The sequence below is a fragment of the Salvelinus namaycush genome, chromosome 5, assembly GCF_016432855.1.
Source record: "Salvelinus namaycush isolate Seneca chromosome 5, SaNama_1.0, whole genome shotgun sequence".
Taxonomy (NCBI): domain Eukaryota; kingdom Metazoa; phylum Chordata; class Actinopteri; order Salmoniformes; family Salmonidae; genus Salvelinus; species Salvelinus namaycush.
The window spans coordinates 31,115,159-31,140,110 of record NC_052311.1 but is presented as its reverse complement, the minus strand read 5'-3'; the positions used below and the strand labels follow the sequence as shown (position 1 = coordinate 31,140,110).

Here is a 24,952-nt window from a genome sequence, read left to right as displayed (position 1 = left end):
CTTACACAGTAATATGACAACATCCGGAGAATATCCTACAACCTATCAGAGCTCTTGCAGCATGAACTGACATGTTGTTCACACAATCAAAGAATCAGAGAATTAATCTAGTAATGAAAGCATAAACTACAGCTAGCTAGCACTGCAGTGCCGTGCATAAAATGTGAGTAGTTGACTCAAAGAGAGACAAAGACAATAGTTGAACAGTTTTGAACAAATTCATTTCTTCAAAAATTAAGGAGAAGCAGCCACGATAGAGAGAAATAGCTATATTTTCATTTGTTTCACTTACTTAGCTAACTAATGCAGCTAGCTAATTTAGCTTACCAAACACCCGGCTCAAACAGAGAGGAATGCTATTTATGTTAGCTAGCTGGCTAATGCTATCCAACACTGGAACTCTTCCAAGTCAGAGTAAGCTTTTGGTTTTATTAATTTATTGCCACCTCGTCCCACCTGTGTAACTCCTAAACTGCTTTCTGTATGTACACTGTACTGTGTGATTGTAGTTGGTTTACTAACGCGTTAGTTCTAGAAGCTATGTTGACTATGACGTTAGCTAATATGGTGACAACGATTTATGGTATGAAAGTTTGGGTTGGAATTATTATTTTTGCCTGGTCAGGCAGCTTTTGTGTTGTGCATTGAAGTCCACAAGCAAAGGGAAAAGGTGAGAGGAGGAAAGTGTGTAGATAAAAGAAGGACTTACACAATGAGCAAAGTGATGATGCTTTTTGTATGTGGCTGCTATGAAAGTGAACTGTGTTTGCGGATGATCAGAGGTGTATCTTTTTAGACAGATTCTGTTGAAAAACAAATCTTAAATGGAAGCAAACGAAATGGGGATAAATCTACCTGAATTTGTCTAGAAACTCTTGTTTGCAACTGTTAGGACTAATGATTGCGCCATAGATCAGCTAGATGCAGGCAAGAGTGTGCAAGACGGTATTGAATGTGTCACTTTCTATCACCTTGATTAATCCAATTGGTCTCTTGAACTGTCATCCAATATGAAGTAGTAGAAATAAGGCCATGCTCATAAAATAAAAACATCCTCCCCAATCTTAAACAGCACAAACCACCAACACACACACAAAACACACAATAGTGTAAGTCTGGGAAGCCATTCCATGACATTAAATACACACAAAGTGAACTAAATGAATCAATTCCCAATTAATCATTACAACAGAAAATGTTTTAAGAAAATGGCATTATCCAGTTGTGGACAGCTACATGTGATAGACAGCCATGTAATTTAATTATTCGGAGTGGGATTTCAGTCCCAACTAATTGAATTTATACATCCTTCATGTCCAGTAGTAAATCATAGGCTCTATTAAAGCTGCCAAAAATGTATTAGTCAGAAAAACTGTAAATGTGAAATAAAACGAAAGAGCCAAGCTGAAACAAAACCCTCTTACCTTCAGTGAACCAGTTCTCGGCTGTGTCTTGGCTCCTAAAACATGATCACGTCTCAGTCTCTGTGAGTGTGTCTAGTTCTCTATCTCTCGCTCTCTCTCTCTCTCTCTTTCTGTTGAAGAAGTGCTCTATCCAGGGGTTGGTTGCCTTCAGAGTAACAGTCTCTAGTAACAGTCTCCAGCAAATTGTGTTTTTAAGGGTTGGACTAGATCCCTCTGAAGTGCAGGACTGTAGGGTTTAGGGTTAATCTTCAATGTCCTGGGAGTCCGCCGGAGGAGGTACAGCTCTGAGCTTTCTGTTTATGTAGTCAAATCACAGCACAGGGGGTCTCCTTTCTTCTGGCCTGCTCTCCTCTGCTCTCTTCTCACACACACTGATAAAGCCAGCCCACTGCTCTGCCGAATAGCGAACAGAAACAAATACGGTCTCTCTCACCCAGAAGAGACTGCCAGTGCTCCTGATCCACCACTGCTGAGGCTTTGACACATGGAGCGAGGGAAAGAGAGAGAGAGAGAGAGAGAGAGAGAGAGAGAGAGAGAGAGAGAGAGAGAGAGAGAGAGAGATGCAATTGTTAATTTCACTTTGGTTTATTATTTACTTCACTTTCTTTGGCAATGTTAACATATGTTTCCCATGCCAATTCATCCCTTAAATTGAAAATGAAATTGAATTGAGAGAGAGATCGAGAGCGAGGAGGGGTAGACAGAGGGGGAAGATGGCGAGTCAAACAAATGGATCAGGTTGTGTTTGTTGTTCTAAGGTTCACCACCGATGTGATATGTTTGAGGTGTAACTGAACTGAAGCGGTTCCGACAGTCACTACTAGCAACAGGACTGGACTGCATCTGCATCTAAGACTCAAAACGAGCACAACAAAGTGAGAGTACGGGACAATTCCAGGAGAAAACATGTTTTGGCAAGCCTGTGCTAGGCTATAGAAAATAAACGAAAAACAAGTCTCTCTTTCACTTAACATAACTCAGCTTCACTTTCAGTATTAATCACCTCATCTACACAAAGTGTGAAAGAGTGAGAGAAAACAGCAGGTTTGTACTGTGCAAAGGAGCTCTGCTTTCAATTTGAAAGAATATCTCTCTCTCTGTGTTTTCAATGTCTGTGCCCAAGTCTGTTTTCAATCTTGGCCAGATTCCTAATTTCTCCTTTCCCAGGATATGAGTGGATGGCCTGAAAATTCACAATACCAGCCAGCAGCTGACTCAGGCCTTTCTTTCTATTAGAGAGGGCCTCCTGAGAGGGAACGGGCGGGACAGAGAGTTAGAGATGAGGGGGCAAATTGGACCATACTCTCCTTTAATTGTTTGAGTCAATGTGAAGGCCCAGCAGCAGCAGTTAGAGGGATGTAGAGTGCCCAGTAGTTAGATAGGAGGGCAGTTACAACACAACACATGGAGTTCAGAGGGGAAAACACCATAGTCTTCAGAACAGGAGCTGCCAGTCGGAGCATAGTGGGCCCCACCTCACAGTTTTATACTAATGCAATAGTAATCTACTGTAGTACTTTAGAATATATATTATCATGTTCTCTACAAGCCCAAAGTGAGCTCTTAGTGCAGTATAGATCGCTGCACTGCTGCCACTACCACAACATCAATTACTTAAACTTCTATCACTGGAACATTAGCCCTCTGCTACAGCTGTTGCTTCTCCATCTACTGTACCAGATGTGGAAAACATCCTCATTTTGAAATACCAGTAATAGTAACACCATGGCTGCTATACAGTACTCATCGCTTCCCCCACATACTCTTATCTACGAGGATGACGGGAGCTAAGACAAACAGTCTAAACATCCTCCAATTAAAAACAGGCCAGCTATTCTTTTGGGACAGACCATCACGGTAGAAATATGTCAGTCTAAGCCCTGTGACTGGCTAGGCCAAGAATGCCAATGGACTGACTGGCTGGGACACGCATGTGTTGCTGGGAGGCCTGGTGAATTATCCACAGTCATATTTACATGGCTTCACTTAAGGGGGCGGTGGCTTTTACAATGGCACAACAGTTGGAGTAGTCTAGGGAGTGGTCAAGAGAGGATATGTTTTGTTTTGTAGTTAAAGGGAAAATGTCAAACCCTATATATAACCAGGTATGAAGGTAAGACCCAGATGCAGACCACGTCGAATAAACAATAGTTTAATATTCCAACAGGGGCAGGCAATAGATAGGTCAAGGCAGGCAGGGGTCAGTAAACCAGAGGTGGGGCAACGGTACCGGGCGGCAGGCAGGCTCAGGGTCCGGGTAAGGCAGAGGTCGGTAATCCAGAGGGGGGCAAAGGTACAGGTCGGCAGGCAGGCTCAGGGGCAGGCAGAGTGGTAAGGCAGGTGGGCTTGGAGTCAGGACAGGCAAGGGTCAAAAACAGCAGGGCGAGAAACGAGCGACTGGAAAAAGCAGGAGCTGAAACACAAAACACTGGTTGACTTGAACAAACAAGACAAACTGGCAACAGACAAACAGAGAACACAGGTATAAATACACAGGGGATAATGGGGAAGATGGGCGACACCTGCAGGAGGGTGGAGACAATCACAAAGACAGGTGAAACAGATCAGGGTGTGACAATATAGAAAGCTTAGTAGGGTAATAAATCACTAATTTGAGCTAGGATAAGGTGCCATGCAGTTCTGCCTACTGTATATTTGTTTATGTGCGGAGAGTCTCAAATTGGGCAATCCTCATCAGTAGTTACAGTAAGAGAGAATTATGTTGTATAAGAATGAATACTGGCCACAATTAAACACTTAAAGATAATTGTTGTGACGTTATCAATGACGTGCTTGTTTGTAAACGATCTGTGGGATAAACTTCAAGCAACCACATTTAGTATTGCATAATAAAGTATTACATAACACAGTACGAATAGATAACACAGCATTTAGCGAGGCCCAGTAGGCCAGAGGCATCATGCCCATAGGGGGCAACACAGGGGCATGTGCCCCTGCAGATTTGTACTTTCTCCACTTCTGTAATACTACTAGCCACTTAGCAATTTTATGAAGTTGGCCTTGGCTAGCCCAGATAGGTTCCCAATCTCCCAACCTCATAACTAGCCACCAAGATGCCATTTCAGGCTATCAATCAAGTTTGAGTAGCTAGCTTGTCTAACTATCTTAGCTGGCATGCCTGCTGGCAAGGTTTGTAGACTTTTGAAAAGCAAGCAATAACTAAGTGTACAGAATAAGACTCACATTCCTACCAATCTTTGACCCAGATATTAGCAGAGATGCAGAGAAACATATTTTGTTTCATTAAAAAGGACCCCCACTCAGGAGGATACAGACAGCTCAAGAGGAATGCTTAGATATGCAGAAAAATAGACAAATATTTGGACATAGAATTAAGCGTAATGATTATGGCTCTAGATAGGTTTCAGGTGTTTCAAAAATGCAAAATCTTCCAATTTACCGGTGTCCACCCAGTAGCGATTCTCACGTACTTTGTGCCCCCTCAGATTTTTGGGGATCGTGACGCCCCTGTTGTAGGCCACAGGTTGCCTCAGGCTGTGACTTAAGTCCACAGTATCTTTCCCTCCAGGAGGAGGCTGGTGAACATCAAAGCATTGGGTCTGCCTGGGGACCCATAACAACTCATAACCGCCCAGAGGCAGGGCTCCTGAGACGTGTAAGCGTCTCACAAGTGGCCCAAAGAGGCTAGAAATCTTTAATTACTTCCCCAGTTACACTTTATGTGTCTAAAAGACATACAGTAGTGAAATGCTATACTGTTTATGTAGGACTACTACACTTAACCACAGAGACAATTCAATCTACCTCTGAATTAGAAAAAGTCTGATTCTTATTTCTGGCACAGAGTGAGGGTCAAGTTCCTCTAACTCAGTTGTCTATATGCAGTATGTTCTATTTAAAGCGTTTTGTGGTTTGAAACTTTTCGGCAGATGTTGGAGACTTTTTTCAAGGAGCTATAATAGAGTTTTAGACTTACATAAAGCTCAGACAGTTGGCTTTGCTCAAAGCTTATGTCTGGAATCTGTGTTGTGTAATGGACAGACTTGCCTGTTGAGCTGAAGTGTGCATGCTTCGTGCGTGCGTGTGGGTGCCTAGCATTCCTGTCTGTCTGTCTGTCTGTCTGTCTGTCTGTCTGTCTGTCTGTCTGTCTGTCTGTCTGTCTGTCTGTCTGTCTGTCTGTCTGTCTGTCTGTCTGTCTGTCTGTCTGTCTGTCTGTCTGTCTGTCTGTCTGTCTGTCTGTCTGTCTGTCTGTCTGTCTGTCTTGTTTGCAGCAACAACGAACAAGATATGTGTGGCCCTACACAGTCCAACAAGATACCAGTGCTGAAAACACACTCTCCACAAAAGCTCTACTTTATAAGCTATTCTTTACATTACAAGTGGTAGAGAAAGGGGGATTTACAGTACAGTATGAGCTATATTCTGTCTGGGTGCCAGATCACCGTACATTTTTCTCCACATTCTGATGGACATCAGGTTTATAGGGCGCCAGCAGGTGAACTTGGCTGGATGCTTTAAGAGTATTATAACAGTTTCTCATCCTTTAGTGTTCACTTGGCCGGTGCTAATGGTGGATTGTCGCTAGTGGACGTCTAGACTAGATATTGACTTCAATCTTTAATAAATGCCATCCCTTCCGAAATTCAAATGGATGGTGTCTTTGCACCAGCTGAGTAGGCTGTCACTGTAGATGATCAACAATGTGACATTTTTATTCATAAAGTAAGTAGAAGGGTCTGTACAGCATTAATTGCCTCAGGTGAAAGTAAAAGTCGTTTTGAGATGGCAGCCTACTTCAAACCCAAGAAACGTCATTACTTTTCACAAACAGTAGAGGACAGCAGATCACACACATGAAATGTACTTTACCCCAGCACGTTGTTGTCCCTCATTTCAGGTTGTAGGCCTGCATGTCATGTCTGGTAATCTGATGCCCCACTAGGATCACTGTAAAGTCATGCAGTGTATCAGACTTTAAGGAGGGAATATATCCCCCAACCCCAACCCCACCTCGTACAGACATAAACACAGTGAATGACTTTGATTGAAGGAATCATCTTGTACACGAAATAACCATAATGTCCTCCCCTCAATGGCCTCAGCTGATCCTAACTTTTTCATTAACACAATTTCTGAAAAATACCCGATATAATCTTGATGTGAGGGGCTGAGCTAACTAGGTAGTCCCTCCAGGTTGTAAAGTTGACGTCATGGAGATACCTTCGAACTGTCAACTTGTCCAGGAAACAACACTATATAAAAGGTGTGGTGAGGTGTAGATACAGAACAGGTGCGTAGGTTACAGGAGGTCGAGTCACGTAGATAGATTTCTAGGAATTTCTAGAGAATTGGTGAAATAATTTTGTGGATTACCATGCGCAGAGGAGCTAATTCATTGAGATGTACGTGAGTTACCTGATGGATAAAAACACCGGAATGTTCTCAAATTCCGCGGGACACCCGACTCAACCTCTGAACAGTCAGAACTTCATGCAGTATACGGATTTCACCGGTTATCATCACGTCACAGGCGTCAGTGACCCGCATGCCCAGACGACAGGTGTGTGGAACCCTGCTTACTTAGCAGGTCCGCGGGAGCAGTGGTCACCGTATGGCCAGAGCGCGGACTTCCACGGTTTGAGCCCAGGTACAGAACAGATCAATTTCAGTTCCCCGGATCTGACATCCATCCTGCCTACGGGGCCGGGAACTCTTCCTTCACTCAACTCACCTGCCGGGCAGTACTCTCCAGACTCAGAGAGAAGAAACTCATACGACTGGATCAGACACAATGTACATTCATCCAGTACAGGTAAACTCCCCGAATCCCAATCCCCTCGAGCCTGTCTCATATCTATGAATTGGCATAGTTTATTTCCTCAATAAAATGTATTTATTTTGTACAGTAGGCTACTTATCGTTGAACGCCCGAAACAGTTTGTTGATTTATGAACTTTGCGGAGAGTACTACACCTATTAGAAAAATAGCACAAGTTATGGATTTGTTGATCCAATGTCAGTGCTCAATGGCAGACGTCAGGTTTAACATTTTGAGTGGGTGTAGGCTTACAAGATACAAAACAAGCATTGTTGACACACTGAAAACAGAATACATATTCTTATACACACGTTCCAGAACCATTGCACAACGTCACACACATTCATCAAACAGAACCTTTTCACCTATCCTTTCCGCTGGTTAAAATATCTTAGTGAAAAGCTAACATCCGAGGCGAGGGATTCTGTAGCCTGTGGTTCCCCACCCTCTCTGTCCACTGTGGGGGTGACAGGTTAAGCAGATAAGGCTGACAGCCAGGGGTTTGGTTTGGACTGGGCTGGGTGTCTCAGACAGGACAGGATCAACCCTCCTCTACTGGAAACTCTCCTGGCCTTATCTCACTTTGTGTTCCCCTCCTCGCCCTACTGCGATCAATGTTCGGTCACACCGTGCCTTCAAGACCTCTCCTGTGGATCAATATCATCTCCCTGACTCACCCGTCCCTGGCGCTGTGTGTGTGTGTGTGAGAATGTGTGTTGTGTGTGTGTATAGTAATTGTGTGTGTACTCACGCACGCAAGTGGGACTGAGAGGCTATCTATGTAAACTCCTATGTAAACAGCTCTCACAGTGATAAGAACCACCACAGTAATGTCTTCCATAGTCTCTTACACAGTGCTTATGATTAACATGACTAATAGGGTAGATGAGGCTTCACAGGCGCCAGAGAGCTTTCAACCACCCCCACGTGTGAGACTCAACTCTAACACGGCTCCAGACATTTCTCCATCAGCAAATGTAGCAGTCTGCGGTGACACTACTGTTCATACATTGTGCAGCCTGAGTCATGGAGATATCTTCACACTGCTTACACTTAAATCTACGTATGCCAATCCCTCTTTTTGTATTTATCATATCACCTGACATACCAATTTAACCAATTTAGAACATCGACATCAAAATCCTTGACAAATACTCAGTGCTGGACCATTCCTTTAATAGTTGATAGACACATTTATTATTATACTTGTTGCATTGTCATACTTGTGTTTGGTTCCAGGAGGGAAGACGCGGACCAAGGACAAGTACAGGGTGGTGTACACAGACGAGCAGCGCCTAGAGCTAGAGAAGGAGTTCCAGTACAGCCGCTACATCACCATCAGGAGGAAGACGGAGCTGGCCCTGGGCCTCAGCCTCTCAGAGAGACAGGTGGGTCCGAGAGACAAAACAGACAGGCGTCAGAAAGACAGCCGTGTCATAGAGACGGGTGTGTGTTACAGAGACAGTTGGAGAGCTGTAGAAAGAGTTCCAGTGCAGAGCTGGCCCGGGGCCTCTCAGAGAGACAGGTAGATGGCAGAGAGCAGACATGTCGATGAGAGGGACGGGTGGGTCAGAGAGACAGGTGAGCGCTACAGGTGGGTCTCAGAGAGCAATGTAGGTCTCATCATTCTCTGATATCACCACAGGTAAAGATCTGGTTCCAGAACAGGAGGGCCAAGGAGAGGAAAATGACCAAGAAGAAGATCCAGCAGTCCCAGCAGGCCTCTAAGACTACAACTACCCTGACCTTTACTCCATCCTGCCTGGCTGACCCCAGCAACGGCTCCATGGCAACCAGCTCCAGCTTGTTGTCAGAGAAAATATCAATGACTATCAAAGAGGAGTACTGAGGATAACAATATTAAACTGCTGTTCCCATGACAATCACTACAGAAGATGTAATTGACCTCAGTGATATGATGAAAACCCTATTACATGCGTCTTGCACACCTGTAGTAGAATGCTACGGTCTGTGTTGTGATAAGAAGAAAGAGAGAGAAGAACAGGTTACACTATGCAAATATGTATAAAAGACATAAGTGCCTTATTTGCAACTGCTTTTGTGTTTATATTTTCTTGACGCAAATGAATTTGTAACTAAAAAAAATAACGTAAATGTTTTGATTTCATGTTTTTTTTTTTTTTATATATTTTTATCTTCAATATTTTGCTTGAAAGGTTTGATTCGTTTTGAGGCACTGTGAAGGGAAATTCAATTGAAGAGATGTTGAGATACGAAGTAAGCAGGGGTATTTCTCTTCACATCCTGATAGTTGATCTACAGCTGGCCTCAGTTTCTCAATCATTTGATTCATCCAGGCAAATAAATGTCTTGGAACGTCTTATTGGTACAAACATTTGTGTTGCGAACGACTTTACAAGTGTATCGTTGACACCTAGGCTACATATAGATGTTGTTTGTCCCGTTTTTGCCAAAATGGACACCTGAAAACAAGTTTGAAAACCTGCTGTATACCCTGTACAGTATGTGCCAAGTCATCCATGATCACCAAGGAGAGAAACCACCCGTTTTAGCCATTTACAGTCTCTCCACAAGTGATGAGTTTGCTATTTTAATGCCATAGGCAAATGAAAAGTTTCATGATTGCGCTATCAAACTGATAAAAGCCTTATCTAAGTCACATGATGATGGGTATTGAACTCATTGCATTGCTGTAAAACTTATAGACACTTACATCCCCAGTTTACAGTACCCATATGACAGTATTTGGCCTTAACTCTTATGAATTTCAAATTAATCTGTGCAGTCTGCTGATTTTGAAATTGCATACCCTTTTCTCCCTGCTTATTGTCTAATAGGGGACATGACAAGAAGATGTCAGAAGAACATGTTAGTTACATGAATTACAGCAGCATACCTGGGCATCTGTGTCACCTGTCTTATAGATCAGTAACCATAGAGAGGTAATGATCCTGGGGTTGTGGAGAATTCAACTATGATTGGCCATAAAGACTGCGTTTATTACACCTCAGATGGGATGAATGATAGCCCAATGCTCTTAACCTTGACCTCTGACCTCTATACTGTACTATTAGAGAAGACAGGTAAAACTTTTGCTTGTTTTTAAAACACAGGATTTTATTATCAAATTGCAGTTTCCAATCACACAGTGGCATCAACAATGAGCACGACAAGTGATTCCTCTGCATATTACATTGTTATCCACACTTTGTTAGAAACATTATCTTTATTTATCAACAGCCTCTTCACAATTTGTTCTTTTAGCTTAACTTATTGAGTGAGAATGAGATACCATATGGCAAAATCATATATGCTTTATTTTTAGTTAACGAGGGGATTCTCAACTGGAAATAATGCGACTCAAACAGGAAATGCATCACCAACTTTAACCCTCCAGAACCAGAGACGTGGAAAGGTTCAAGGGAAGAAAAAAAAGATTTTGACGGTGTGAAAAGATATGACCATGTATCTGAACAACTATTTTACAACATTAGCTTATTATTGCACTAGCTCAAAAATAAATAGCAATTTCAAAAAAATTATACATGATCTTATTTGCTGTACAGGTACTGTGCTGTATAAAGATCATCATGTAACCACTATCTTAGATATTACCATACATGTATGCATGTGTGTGGATGCCAGGATGATTTTCCTCATAGACAAATAAGAGTATATTTGATTTTTAGCAATATCTCAAGATGTGTCAACTAGGGAGATGGACTGCAAGCTTTAAAGTATTGACTTAAGGTATTGGAAATTGGTCATTCAATTTTTGTTATGCAATTATCAAAATCAAAATTCTTTAAAACATTACTTGAAATAACTATTTTAATACTTCTATCATGCAGCAAACACATGTAAGAATTTGTGACATGTCACACAACTGAAACAAGACCACACTTTTCCAAAGAAACAAACGTGGTAAAGAACGTGGTAAAGAAAAACAGAAGTGATGTATCCACTTCTTGGAAACAGACAGTGTCCACTTCTTGGAAACAGACAGTATGTGCTCTAAAGTGTGAACATACATTTACAGTAACAGCTGTGTTTTGTAACTAAGACGACATGATTCAACATGGCTATCGTCTGTATCAACTTTGGGCCTCTCAGGGAGTGCATCCCAATAATCTCTTTCTTCCTGAAATTTGTGCCTGTTCACTATTTCCCACACATTTAAAAGCATTGGATTGGTGTTGGCATGGGCAACAGGGAGATTCCATCTTCCATTCATTTCCTTCCAAATCCGAGAAGGGAATTGAACAAGAAAAGGAGAGATCATTAGGACGCAACCAGTGATTCATCTCAGACTCTCATCGATTCAACTCTCAGTCTATTCATTCATGTTCTATCTAGACAGTACCTTACTCCCTGGCCTTTCTGTACCCTGGCGTACACACAGTCCTCCTCCTCAGGTGTGTTTACCTTCCCCCGGGGACCCTGTAATATTTTAAACTGTCCATACACCACCTCCATTGGCTGCTGGGGAACCCCCACCACTTTCATCTGTCTGTACTCCACCTCCATCGACGCCTCCATCTCCTTCTGTCTCTTCTGCTTCTTCAGTATCCTGACATCAGCGTATTCCACATCCTGGCTGTCATCATTAGCTAGCGAGAGAGAGAGTGAGAGCGAGCGAGCGAGAGGGACAGGTGGGGAGACATTACATCTAGTATTTCACTGGCAAGACTGGTAAAAGCTGTAAATTGTAGTACTTAAGAAAAAATGAAAAGGTACTGATAAATTTCCTCTAACCTGGCGTCTTTGAAGGTTTATTTTTCTTCTGGACACAGTAAACTGCCAACACCATCACTAGGACAATAACCACTGCTGCCAGAGACCCTGCTGCCATCCAGATGATCACTGGGTAAAAGAGAGGAAACAAAACAACATATGGAAGTGTGGAAGGTTGTTCCATTGTAAAACCAGCCACCAATGTTACTACAGATATAGGATTTTAATTTCAGCCCGTTTGTTACAGCAGGAAAATCCTCCTGCACTAACAGGAAATGCTAATTGTCTTTGTGGAATGATACTTCTTGACCTTCAAAGGGCCTTTGATACAGTCAACCATTGTCTCCTAATCTCCAAACTGGAGGCACTGGAGTTAAACAGTATCCCTCTAGGCTGGTTAAAGTCCTACTTGTCAAGTAGGGAGCTAGTGGTAGAGGTTAAATGGTTCACTGTTTCAGGCAAATCCAATAAGTTGTAGTGTTCTGCAGGGGAGCCTGCTTGGACAACTACTGTTTTTACTGTATATAAACGATACGAAAGAGGCTTGTTCTCAGTCTTTTCCTTTATGCGGATGACTCTACACTTCTGGTGTCTCATTCAAGTAAAACTATGTTGGAGAGCATACTTAGCACAGAGCTTACTAACATTAGCAAATGTCTTGGAGAAGCTCTCTCTGCATTGTTTGAAGTCTTCTGTTCCATTATGAATGTCCCCTACGATATAACTGCAATGATGAGATAGATGTTCTTCTTTGTTTTGATACTGTATTATCTCGCTGCCATACTGTGTTCAACCGTGTTTGATCTTGCATGGCCATCTTGTCTCAAGAGGACCACCATGGAAATAAGTCCCAGACTTTATTGTGTGTTATCCTCCATGATTTTACTCATGTGCAAGTATGGCTTTTTCAAGTTTTGTGTGCTTGCTATTTAAAATGGTTCAAATTTAAAAAAAATAGACTAAACTGTATAATAATGATAATGACACCAATAAAACATCAGGGTGAGCATTATCACTTACTGAAATTCCACAGGGTCTGATGGGCTTTTGTCACTGATATTTTGGGTGGCATTTGTGTGATTGCTGGGTCTGGAGGTCACAAAGGTGTCAAGTACCTTACCAGTGGTTGTTTTCCTGGTGGAGGCTTCAGTCACAGTCGTGGGTGCCACTGGTGTAGGCTTAGCACACAGAGTATTACCAGCTGCAATCACCCACGCTGCTGTCTTTGTCTTGTTGGGTTTGGTGCAGTTCATATATATGAGTGCTGTAGGCAATACATACAGGAATCAAATATGTATCTGAATTAAACACTGGCAAATGGACTGTGCAGTTTCTCAACAGGTCAATTTCCATTGATAAGGATTGATCATTATCATAATTTGTATCATTAATCATTCATATTATTTCATAATACGTCTGTTTAACAATATAAATTAAGCAGCAGATAACCTGGACAGTGCGAGATTCTCTCGCTGGTGGTAACACTGTTGATGTTGTTTTTGACGGTACAGGTGAGATCTCCAGACAGGCCTTTCTTCAGCGTGATGGTGTCTGTCTTGTCACCAGGAGAGGCCTCAGTGTCTCTCAGTGGGCGTCCATCCAGAGTCCAGCTGTACTGGGGACCGTCCCCCTCAGAGGAGCAGGACACCCTCACCTCTCCATTAGACAGACACTCAGAGGACAGCTTTGCATGGGACACAGGGGCTATGGGGGAAGATGAACAATGGTATTTATGTTGAGGTTATAATGTTGTTACTGCTTGCTGTCTAGTTTATCACAATTACAGCTCTATGGACACATTTACATACTTTAAATAGTTACACATTATTAAATGCATTTTTAGTTACTTTGATTTATAAGTCATTGATTGCATCATACTTGTTGATGAAATGTCCTAAATTAATATCTAGGAAGCGAATGGTGAAATGAATGTATCAAATAATCAAATAATATAGTCATGAGTTAGAGAGTTAGGCATTTACCTTCAATTAACAGTTGTAGTCTTCTGGTGCCCAATGATGTTCCATTTTTATCAAAGGTTACAATGACGTATTCAGCTAAATCAGTCCTTTCTGTGTTATTTATCATAAATGTCCCATTGCTGATGAAGAAGTGTGACCTAGTTGTAATGGAGTCATGGATTATCACCTTGTTGTCTTTCATTCGGAATATTCGTATAGAATTACCATTGGAGCCTTTTTTAAACGTGATTTCAGATGCTCTGGCATTAGTCACCAGCTGGAGATAGACAGTTCCTCCCAGAGCTGCATAACATGACCTGTTCTGTCCAGCATCACAGGAGGTCACCATACCTGAAAATCAAGAAGAAAGTCAGTGACTATTACTGTCCCCGTTTTGAGTTCAATTTTACAGATGATGATACAAGCACGCAACAGTATATGGAAGTATATATATGAGACTGTTCAGTGCAAAAAATGTAATACATATACAGTACCAGTCAAAAGTTGACACCTACTCATTCTACATTTTTTACATTGTAGAATAACAGTGAAGAAATCAAAATTATGAAATAACATATGGAATCATGTAACCAATAAAGTGTTATATCAAAACATTTTAGATTCTTCAAATTAGCCACCCTTTGCCTTGATGACTGCTATGCACACTCTTGGCATTATCTCAACCAGCTTCATGAGGTAGTCACCTGTAATGCATTTCAATTAACAGGTGTGCCTTGTTAAAAGTTAATTTGTGGAATTTCGTTCCATCTTAATGCATTTTAATGCACTTAATGCAGCTAACACAACGTGCCACTGGAACACAGGAGTGATGGTTGCTGGTAATGGGCCTCTGTACGCCTATGTAGATATTCCATAAATAAATTAGCAGTTTCCAGCGACAATAGTCATTTACAACATTGACAAAGTCTACACTGTATTTCTGATCAATTTGATGTTATTTTAATGGACAATTTTTTTTGCTTTTCTTTCAAAACAAGGACATTTCTAAGTGATCCCAAACTTTTGAATGGTAGTGTATATACACGTTTCCTGATATTTCTTATATCTCTCAGATATAGGAAATACACTTCAGAACAAATATCCTTTAGATTCTTTCATGGGACGATCTGTTATTCAATGCATTTGTATGGGCTAATAGCAATAAGGCTAAACTTAATCATTTCAAGGGGTCTTATTCAAAATCAAATAGCAAAATGATCCTTGGTATGACCTTCTTAAAACAATTCTATATAGCTTAGTAGCCCCCCCCCCCCCCCCCCCCTAGAATCTTATGGGTTAATTGGCAACATACTGTAACATCACCTCAGTTTATGAGAGGTATTAATTTGACAAAAGTGATTCTGAGTAACCTACAGTATACTGTATCACAAAGAGCTGTGAACAAACGATGCTCTTACTGCTTTATATACTGTACAAAACTCTGTTTATTATGCATAAAAAGAGGGACACAGACACATAAAATAAACTTCTTACCATGAGACACTCCTACTAAGATCCCCAGCAGTCCAAACACAGCCTCCATGTCTCTTCACAACACAGGGCTCTACTTAACAAATTAACCTCCTGTACTTTAACAAAGTCATCTATTTTTCATCCAGTGGGGAATTTTCATAACCTGTCAGTGTTTTACGGCATAAACAAAACCTATGCAAAGGTGGTAGGAAAGATACTCCAGCTGCCCCTGCCGTTCAGTAAAATTCACTCAGTTTGTGACAAAAGAAACACTAGTCATAGGTTCTTACTTAGACGAAAGAGGAAGAGCCTTGTTGCCCTGCCTCACAATTACAGTACCAATCAAAAGTTTGAACACACCTACTCATTCAAGGGTTTTTCTTTATTTTACTATTTTCTACATTGTGGGAATAATAGTGAAGACTTCAAAACTATGAATTAACACAAATGGAATCATGTAGTAACCAAAAAAGTGTTAAACAAATCAAAATATATTTTATATTTGAGATTCTTCAAAGTAGCCACCCTTTGCCTTGATGACAGCTTTAAACACTCTTGGCACTCTCAACCAGCTTCACCTCGAATGGGTTTCCAACAGTCTTGAAGGAGTTCCCACATATGCTGAGCACTTGTTGGCTGCTTTTCCTTCACTCTGCGGTCCAACTCATCCCTAACCATCTCAATTGGGTTGAGGTCAGGTGACTGTGGAGGCCAGGTTATCTGATGCAGCACTCCATCGCTCTCCTTCTTGGTCAAATAGCCTTTACACAGCCTGGAGGTGTGTTGGGTCATTGTCCTGTTGAAAAACAAATGAGAGTCCCACAAAGCGCAAACCAGATGGGATGGCGTATCACTGCAGAATGCTGTGGTAGCCATGCTGGTTAAGTGTGCCTTGAATTCGAAATAAATCACTGACAGTGTCACCAGCAAAGCACCCCCACACCATCACACATCCTCCTCCATGCTTCACGGTGGGATCTACATATCCTTACACCTACTCTGCGTCTCACAAAGACACGGCAGTTGGAACCAAAAATCTCCAATTTGGACTCATCAGACCAAAGGACAGATTTCCACCGGTCTAACGTCCATTGCTCATGTTTCTTGGACTAAGCAAGTCTCTTCTTATTGATGTCCTTTAGTAGTGGTTTCTTTGCAGCAATTCGACCATGAAGGCCTGATTCTCGCAGTCTCCTCTGAACAGTTGATGTTGAGATGTGTATGTTAATTGATTTCTGGTGAAGCATTTATTTGGGTTGCAATTTCTGAGGCTTGTAACTCTAATAAATGTATCTTCTACAGCAGAGGTAACTCTGGGTCTTCTTTTCCTGTGGTGGTCCTCATGAGAGCCAGTTTTGTCATAGCGTTTGATGGTTTTTGCGTTCAAAGTTCTTGAAATTTTCCAGATTGACTGACCTTCATGTCTTAAAACCTGTTCGGGACAGGGGGCAGCATATTCACTTTGGACGAATTGCGTGCCCAAACTGAATTTCCTCCTACTCTGTCCCAGAAGGTAATACATGCCTATTATTACTATTGTATAGAAAACACTCTGAAGTTTCTAAAACTGTTTGAATTATGTCTGTAAGTATAACAGAACTCATATGGCAGACAAAAACCTGAGAAGAAATCCAAACAGGAAGTGAGAACTCGATTTTCAAAACAGTGCCAAATGATATCCCTTTTAGTTATGGATGAGCAAACACTTCCTAGGGCTTCCACTAGATGTCACCGTCTTTAGATTCTGGTTATATGATTCTACTATAAAGGAGGGGCTCATAGGAGCTATTTTACTGAGTGGTCTGCAGAGAGCCTCGGTCTCATTATGCGCGCTCACGAGAGAGAGTGCTCTCGTTCTAATGCTCTTTCTTCAGACAATGAAATTCTCCGGTTGGATCCTTATTGATGATTAATGTTAAAAACATCCTAAATATGGATTGCATACATCATTTGACTTGTTTCTACGACCTGTAACGGAACTTTTTGAGTTTTTGTCTGGAGGGATTGCTCGTGAAAATGGATTACTGGGCTGAACATGCTAACAACAAGTGGCTAAATGATGGGCTTTATGGAACAAATCAGTCATTTATTGTCGAACTGGGAATCCTGGGAGTGCCTTCTGATGAAGTTATTTGAAGGTAAGTGAATATTTATAGTGTTTTTGTAGCTTCTGTTGACGCCAAAATGGCGGCTATTTCTTTGGCTGGATTGTGCTCTGAGCGCCGTTCTCAGATTATTCTTTTTCCGTAAAGTTTTTTTTTAAATCTGACACAGCGGTTGCATAGAGGATAAGTTTATCTTTAATTCTGTGAATAACACTTGCATCTTTTATCAATGTGTATTATAAGTATTTCTGCAAAATCACCGGATGTTTTGGAATCAAAACATTACTGCACGTAACATGCCAATGTAAACTGAGATTTGTTTTACTATATATATGCACATTATCTAACAAAACACACAATACATGTATAACATGATGTCCTTTGACTGTCATCTGATGAAGATAATCAAAGGTTAGTGATTCATTTTAACTATATTTCTGCTTTTTCTAACTCCTATTGTTGGCTGAAAAAATGGCTGTGTGTGTTTGTGACTTGGCTCTGACCTAACATAATCATATGTTGTGCTTTCACTGTAAATCATTTTTGAAATCGGACACCATGGGTAGAATAACAAGATGTTTATCTTTCATTTGCTGTATTGGACTTGTTAATGTGTGAAAGTTAAATATTTCAAAAAAAATATTTTTGAATTTCGCGCGCTGCCTTTTCAGTGGAATGTTGTGGGTGTTTCGCTAGCGGAACCCCTGAGCTAGAAAGGTTAAACTAATGATGGACTGTCGTTTCTCTTTGCTTATTTGAGCTGTTCTTGCCATAATATGGACTTGGTCTTATACCAAATAGGGCTATCTTCTGTATACCACCCCTACCTTGTCACAACACAACTGATTGGCTCAAATGCATTAAGAAGGAAAGAAATTCCACAAATGTACTTTTAACAAGGCACACCTGTTAATTGAAATGCATTCCATCTCATGAAGCTGGTTGAGAGAATGCCAATAGTGCGAATAGCTGTCTACAAGGCAGAGGGTGGCTACTTTGAAGGATCTCAAATATATTTTGATTTGTTTAATACTTTCTTGGTTACTACATGATTCCATATGTGTTATTTCATAGTTATGTCTTCACTATTATTCTACAATGTAAAAAAATGTAAAAATAAAGAAAAACCTGGAATGAGTAAGTGTAAACTTTTGACTGGTACTGTATATACACACTGAACCAAAATATAAACCTAACATGTAAAGTCTTGGTCCCATGTTTCATGAGCTGAATAAAATATCCAAGAAATGTTCTATTTGCACCAAAAATATTATTTCTCTCAAATTCTGGCCAAATTTCTTAACTTCCCTGTTAGTGAGCATTTCTCCTTTGCCAAGATATTCCATCCACCTGACAGGTGTGGCATATCAAGTACTGATTTAACGGCATGATCATTACACAGGTGCACCTTGTGCTGGGGAAAATAAAAAGCCTCTAAAATATGCAGTTGTGTCTCACAACACAATGCTACATATGTCTCAAGCTGAGGCAGCAGTGCAATTGGCATGCTGACTGCTGGAATGTCCACCAGAGCGGTTGCCAGATATCTTCTCTACCATAAGCCCCCTCCAACGTTATTTTAGATTATTTGGCGATATGTCCAACTGACCTCACAACCACAGACCACGTGTAACGCCAGCCGAGGACCTCCACATCCGGCTTCTTCACCTGCGGTATCGTCTGAGACCAGCCACCTGAACAGCTGATGAAACTGAGTATTTATGTCCGTAATAAAGCCCTTTTGTGGGGAGAAACTCATTCTGATTGGCTGGGCCAGCTCCCCAGTGGGTGGGCTTATGCCCTCCCAGGCCCAACTATGGCTGCGAACTGTGACTCAGTAAAATCGTTGAAATTGTTGCATTCATATTTTTGTTCTGTATAATATGAATTGTAATTCGTAAAACATATCTGAAATGGGTGATGGACAGCCACAAATGAATACATAACATACGATGCGTAACATATTATACCAAATGGAGTGTATCGGATTTACGTACAGAATAATACAAAATGTTCTGAGACCAGGTTGTAGCAAGGCTGCATGGTGAAATGGCCCAGGGCCCGGTTTCCTGATAGCAATGGAACTGAGGCTTACGAGTGTTTTAACAATGCATCTTTCCTACAACAGCAGAAGATGTAACATGTGTTTCCCAAAACATCACTCAGAGAGAACTGTCGCTAAGTGCGTCGTTGGAGTATGTGTCGATACTGATAGAATCAAAAGAAAGGGATTGGATCAGCTTTCTCCATTCAAATCTTTCCTTAGCATGATATAATTATTTCACAATGCTGACAACAGATCAGCTCCTAGAGAGATCGTACCACCTACGGCTGCAAATATTGAGGCGGCTTATTCTATGCTTACCCAATTAAAATTCACAAAATTCCATATTTAGTAGCAAAATAGTACTCGATTGAACATAAAATGTATTTCAATAATTAAAATTGGCCTGTAGCCCGCAATTTTTTGTTGTTATGTGTTCATCGCGATTTATTTGAAGCATATTTTTATATGTCGCTTGTTTGTAACAAATGCAAAGACATTGTCAACTTCGTAATTGTAGTCAACTTTTCTTCTGAAGTTATCAGATCTCTCTCTCTCTCTCTCTCTCTCTCTCTCTCTCTCTCTCTTGCTCTCTCTCTCTCTCTCTCTCTCTCTCTCTCTCTCTCTCTCTCTCTCTCTCTCTCTCTCTCTCTTGCTCTCTCTCTCTCTCTCTCTCTCTCTCGCTCTCTCTCTCTCTCTCTCTCTCTTGCTCTCTCTCTCTCTCTCTCTCTCTCTCTCTCTCTCTCTCTCTCTCTCTCTCTCTCTCTTGCTCTCTCTCTCTCTCTCTCTCTCTCTCTCTCTCTCTCTCTCTCTCTCTCTCTCTCTCTCTCTCTCTTGCTCTCTCTCTCTCTCTCTCTCTCTCTCTCGCTCTCTCTCTCTCTCTCTCTCTCTCTCTCTCTCTCTCTCTCTCTCTCTCTCTCGCGCTCTCTCTCTCTCTCTCTCTCTCTCTCTCTCTCTCTCTCTCTCTCTCTCTCTCTCTCTCTCTCTCGCGCTCTCTCTCTCTCTCTCTCTACACAGTTAATGTTGACAGTCAGGATATGAAATACGCGGATGTCAGGATACTGAAAAATGGACAGAATAAAACATTACAGGGTTCCCGGTGGAAGGTAGACACACCTGAGGAGGAGGACTGTGTATGCCAGGGTACAGAAAGGCCAGGGAGTAAGGTACTGTCTAGATTCAATATGATAGGAGGCTGATTTATAGGAAAGTACAATGCAGTTTCCATCTGCCTATGGGCATATCATCCCTAACTGGCATTGCATATCTTACAGATTTCATCCCATTATCCCATTAGATTCAGGTTTTCAAAGGTGTTCCTTACTGAATTTGCAATAGGTACACCAAGCCTTAAAGAACAACCAAGTTAAATCATTCGATGAACTAAGTTCAGAATAACCCTAACCCTAACCCTAATTCTTTAAGAAGCTCTCCTGTTCTCCACTCATTATCTGTATTAACTGCACCTGTTTGAACTCGTTACCTGTATAAAAGACACCTGTCCACACACTCAATCAAACAGACTCCAACCTCTCCACAATGGCCAAGACCAGAGAGCTGTGTAAGGACATCAGGGATAAAATTGTAGACCTGCACAAGGCTGGGATGGGCTACAGGACAATAGGCAAGCAGCTTGGTGAGAAGGCAACAACTGTTGGCGCAATTATTAGAAAATGGAAGAAGTTCAAGATGACGGTCAATCACTCTCGGTCTGGGGCTCCATGCAAGATCTCACCTCGTGGGGCATCAATGATCATGAGGAAGGTGAGGGATCAGCCCAAAACTACACGGCAGGACCTGGTCAATGACCTGAAGAGAGCTGGGACCACAGTCTCAAAGAAAACCATTAGTAACACACTACGCCGTCATGGATTAAAATCCTGCAGCGCACGCAAGGTCCCCCTGCTCAAGCCAGCGCATGTCCAGGCCCATCTGAAGTTTGCCAATGACCATCTGGATGATCCAGAGGAGGAATGGGAGAAGGTCATGTGGTCTGATGAGACAAAAATAGAGCTTTTTGGTCTAAACTCCACTCGCCATGTTTGGAGGAAGAAGAAGGATGAGTACAACCCCAAGAACACCATCCCAACCGTGAAGCATGGAGGTGGAAACATCATTCTTTAGGGATGCTTTTCTGCAAAGGGGACAGGACGACTGCACCGTATTGAGGGGAGGATGGATGGGGCCATGTATTGCGAGATCTTGGCCAACAACCTCCTTCCCTCAGTAAGAGCATTGAAGATGGGTCGTGGCTGGGTCTTCCAGCATGACAACGACCCGAAACACACAGCCAGGGCAACTAAGGAGTGGCTCCGTAAGAAGCATCTCAAGGTCCTGGAGTGGCCTAGCCAGTCTTCAGACCTGAACCCAATAGAAAATCTTTGGAGGGAGCTGAAAGTCCGTATTGCCCAGCGACAGCCCCGAAACCTGAAGGATCTGGAGAAGGTCTGTATGGAGGAGTGGGCCAAAATCCCTGCTGCAGTGTGTGCAAACCTGGTCAAGAACTACAGGAAACGTATGATCTCTGTAATTGCAAACAAAGGTTTCTGTACCAAATATTAAATTCTGCTTTTCTGATGTATCAAATACTTATGTCATGCAATAAAATGCAAATTAATTACTTAAAAATCATACAATGTGATTTTCATCTGGTCACCTCTGCCTGGCTTTGAGTCAAAAGATTCTGACAGCGGTGATGAACGATGTCTTAGGCCAACCAGAACACAGGCTGTAAAAGGTAGTAAAGACAATCCTCCAGTGACAGTAATCACACATAAATCAGCATCTCCAAAACAGTTGGATGAATGGTCAAATACCTTGAAACATCACGTAGACGTGGGTATGAAGATATGGGACCATTGAAGCGTTATAAGAAACTCTACAATCTACATCCTTATGATGGGTTACAGTTACCAGCCTTTGTTTTGAACAACCGTGAACATGGCGTACTTGAAGAAAAGATTTATAGAGCTTTGTGGGTGGTGCAGGCCAGGAGAAGCAGGGTCCGTCGAAGGGAAAATGAAATCAGGACAACAGCCCCATCGACACAATGCTGATGTAGAAATTTAAGAAGCTCTCTCCGGCTCAGCAGCAGAGTTTGCTGGATGCTGTGGAGGTAAACTAATTGACCCCCTCTTACGTCCCTTCTCAGCTGGTGTACATATGAAATCGGATGGAATATATGTGAACAGGATGGTAAACAACTTGCAATAGATTTTTTAGTAGATACGGGTGCTGAAGGCACTGTATTGCCCATATCGTATGCAAAACATATATATCATCAATAGACGGGCAATAAGATGAGAGCGACAGGAGTGGGGGGGAAGACAGATTAACAAAACCACAGGGTTGAGTCCGTTTGAGGTCATCACAGGTCGACCCATGTCACTACAAGGCACGTTAGATTTGAGAAAAGCAGACGTTCACTTTATGAGTGACGAAATGCTTAACTATTGCATACAACTCTCTATTGCACTAGGGCAGTGGTTCCCAAACTTTTTATAGTCCTGTACCACTTCAAATATTCAACCTCCAGCTGCGTACCCCCTCTAGCACCAGGTCAGCGTACTCTCAAATATTGTTTTTTGCCATCATTGTAAGCCTGCCACACACACACACACTATACGATACATTTATTAAACATAAGAATGAGTGTGAGTTTTTGTCACAACCCAGCTTGTGGGAAGTGACAAAGAGCTCTAACAAGCATTAATTTAGCTCTTTATTTGGCCATCTTCCATGTAATACTTTATTTGTTCATCAAAAGTTGTGAATAACTGACCACAGGTTAATGAGAAGGGTGTGCTTGAAAGGATGCCCATAACTCTGCAATGTCGGGTTGTATTGGAGAGAGTCTCAGTCTTAAATAATTTTCCACACAGAGTCTGTGCCTGTATTTGTAATTTCTATCCAATAGTAATAATAATATGCATATTGTACGAGCAAGAATTGAGTACGAGGCAGTTTAATTTGGGAACGAATTTTTACAAAGTCGAAATGGCGCCCCCCTATTGACAAGAAGTTAATTTTATTTTTGGCAGTAAAACCTCACCCAAATGTACAGCCCCGTTGGAAAATATAAATGGACTGTTAGAATTGAATTAACAATTTTAATGTGAATCACATTTTTATTTGGTGTACCCCCGGCGGCATTGCTCTCCAGTTTGAAGATACTGCAGTAGGGGAAGCAGACAGACAAGTTAAAGAGGCGTGGGGAATAAATCCTGAGGGGGGGACATGACGTAGTACCAAGACAGTAGAGTCGCAATTCAACGGCTCAGACACGAGAGGTATGTGGCAGGGTCTACATTCAATCACGGACTACAAAAAGAAAACCAGCCCCGTCACGGACCCCGATGTCTTGCTCCCAGACAAACTAAACAACTTCTTTGCTCGCTTTGAGGACAATACAGTGCCACCAACACGGCCCGCTACCAAAACCTGCGGGCTCTCCTTCCCCGCAGCCAAAGAGAGTAAAACATTTAAACGTGTTAACCCTCACAAGGCTGCAGTCCCAGACGGCATCCCTAACTGCGTCTTCAGAGCATGCGCAGACCAGCTGGTTGGTGTGTTTACGGAAATATTCAATCAATCCCTATCCCTGTCTGCTGTTCCCACATGCTTCAAGAGGGCCACCACTGTTCCTGTTCCCAAGAAAGCTAAGGTAACTGAGCTAAATGACTATTGCCCCGTAGCACTCACTTCCGTCATCATGAAGTGCTTTGAGTGAATAGTCAAAGATCATATCACCTCCACCCTACCTGACACCCTAGACCCACTCCAATTTGCTTACCGCCCCAATAGGTCCACAGACGACGCAATCACAATCACACTGCACACTGCCCTAACCCATCTGGACAAGAGGAATACCTATGTAAGAATGCTGTTCATCGACTACAGCTCAGCATTTAACACAATAGTACCCTCCAAACTCATCAATAAGCTCAAGACCCTTGGTCTCGACCCCGTCCTGTGCAACTGGGTCCTGGACTTTCTGACTGGACGCCCACAGGTGGTGAAGGTAGGAAACAACATCTCCACCCCACTGACCCTCAACACTGGGGCCCCACAAGGGTGCGTTCTCAGCCTTCTCCTGTACTCCCTGTTCACCCATGACTGCGTGGCCATGCATGCCTCCAACTCAATCATCAAGTTTGCAGACGACACTACAGTGGTAGGCTTGATTACCAACAACGACGAGACGGCCTACAGGGAGGAGGTGAGGGCCCTCGGAGTGTGGTGTCAGGAAAATAACCTCACACTCAACGTCAACAAAGCAAAGGAGATGATCGTGACCTTCAGGAAACAGCAGAGGGATCCCCCACCCCCATCCACATCGACGGGACAGTAGTGGAGAAGGTGGGAGTTTTAAGTACCTCTGCGTACACATCACGGACAAACTGAAATGGTCCACCCACACAGGCAGCGTG

General features: G+C 42.2%; 2 protein-coding genes across 3 annotated transcripts in view; one reads left to right on the top strand and one right to left on the bottom strand.

The window, feature by feature from the left end:
• LOC120048189 (platelet-derived growth factor receptor beta-like) overlaps window positions 1-1,771 on the bottom strand; it is a 46,921-nt gene extending 45,150 nt beyond the window's left edge. Inside the window, exon 1 of one of the 2 annotated variants that reach the window (XM_038993954.1) lies at window positions 1,425-1,771. The gene's annotated coding sequence lies outside the window, so the exon portion shown is untranslated. The remainder of the gene's footprint in view (window positions 1-1,424) is intronic. The other variant, XM_038993953.1, reaches the window with a different exon arrangement.
• Window positions 1,772-6,710: 4,939 nt separating this feature from the next.
• On the top strand, window positions 6,711-10,261 carry LOC120047495 (homeobox protein CDX-1-like). Its single transcript, XM_038993029.1, has 3 exons — window positions 6,711-7,218; window positions 8,464-8,612; window positions 8,870-10,261. The coding sequence occupies exons 1-3, from the start codon at window positions 6,807-6,809 to the stop codon at window positions 9,071-9,073; spliced, it is 765 nt and encodes a 254-aa protein (XP_038848957.1). The 5' UTR covers window positions 6,711-6,806; the 3' UTR covers window positions 9,074-10,261.
• The last annotated feature ends 14,691 nt before the right edge of the window (window positions 10,262-24,952 follow it).

Bases quoted from the DNA above. Each gene is read 5' to 3' on its own strand.
- LOC120047495 (XM_038993029.1), top strand. From the start codon at position 6,807: ATGTACGTGAGTTACCTGATGGATAAAAACACCGGAATGTTCTCAAAT. The intron at 7,219-8,463 runs GTAAACTCCCCG...GTTTGGTTCCAG, and splicing joins TGTACATTCATCCAGTACAG to GAGGGAAGACGCGGACCAAG. The intron at 8,613-8,869 runs GTGGGTCCGAGA...ATATCACCACAG, and splicing joins TCAGCCTCTCAGAGAGACAG to GTAAAGATCTGGTTCCAGAA.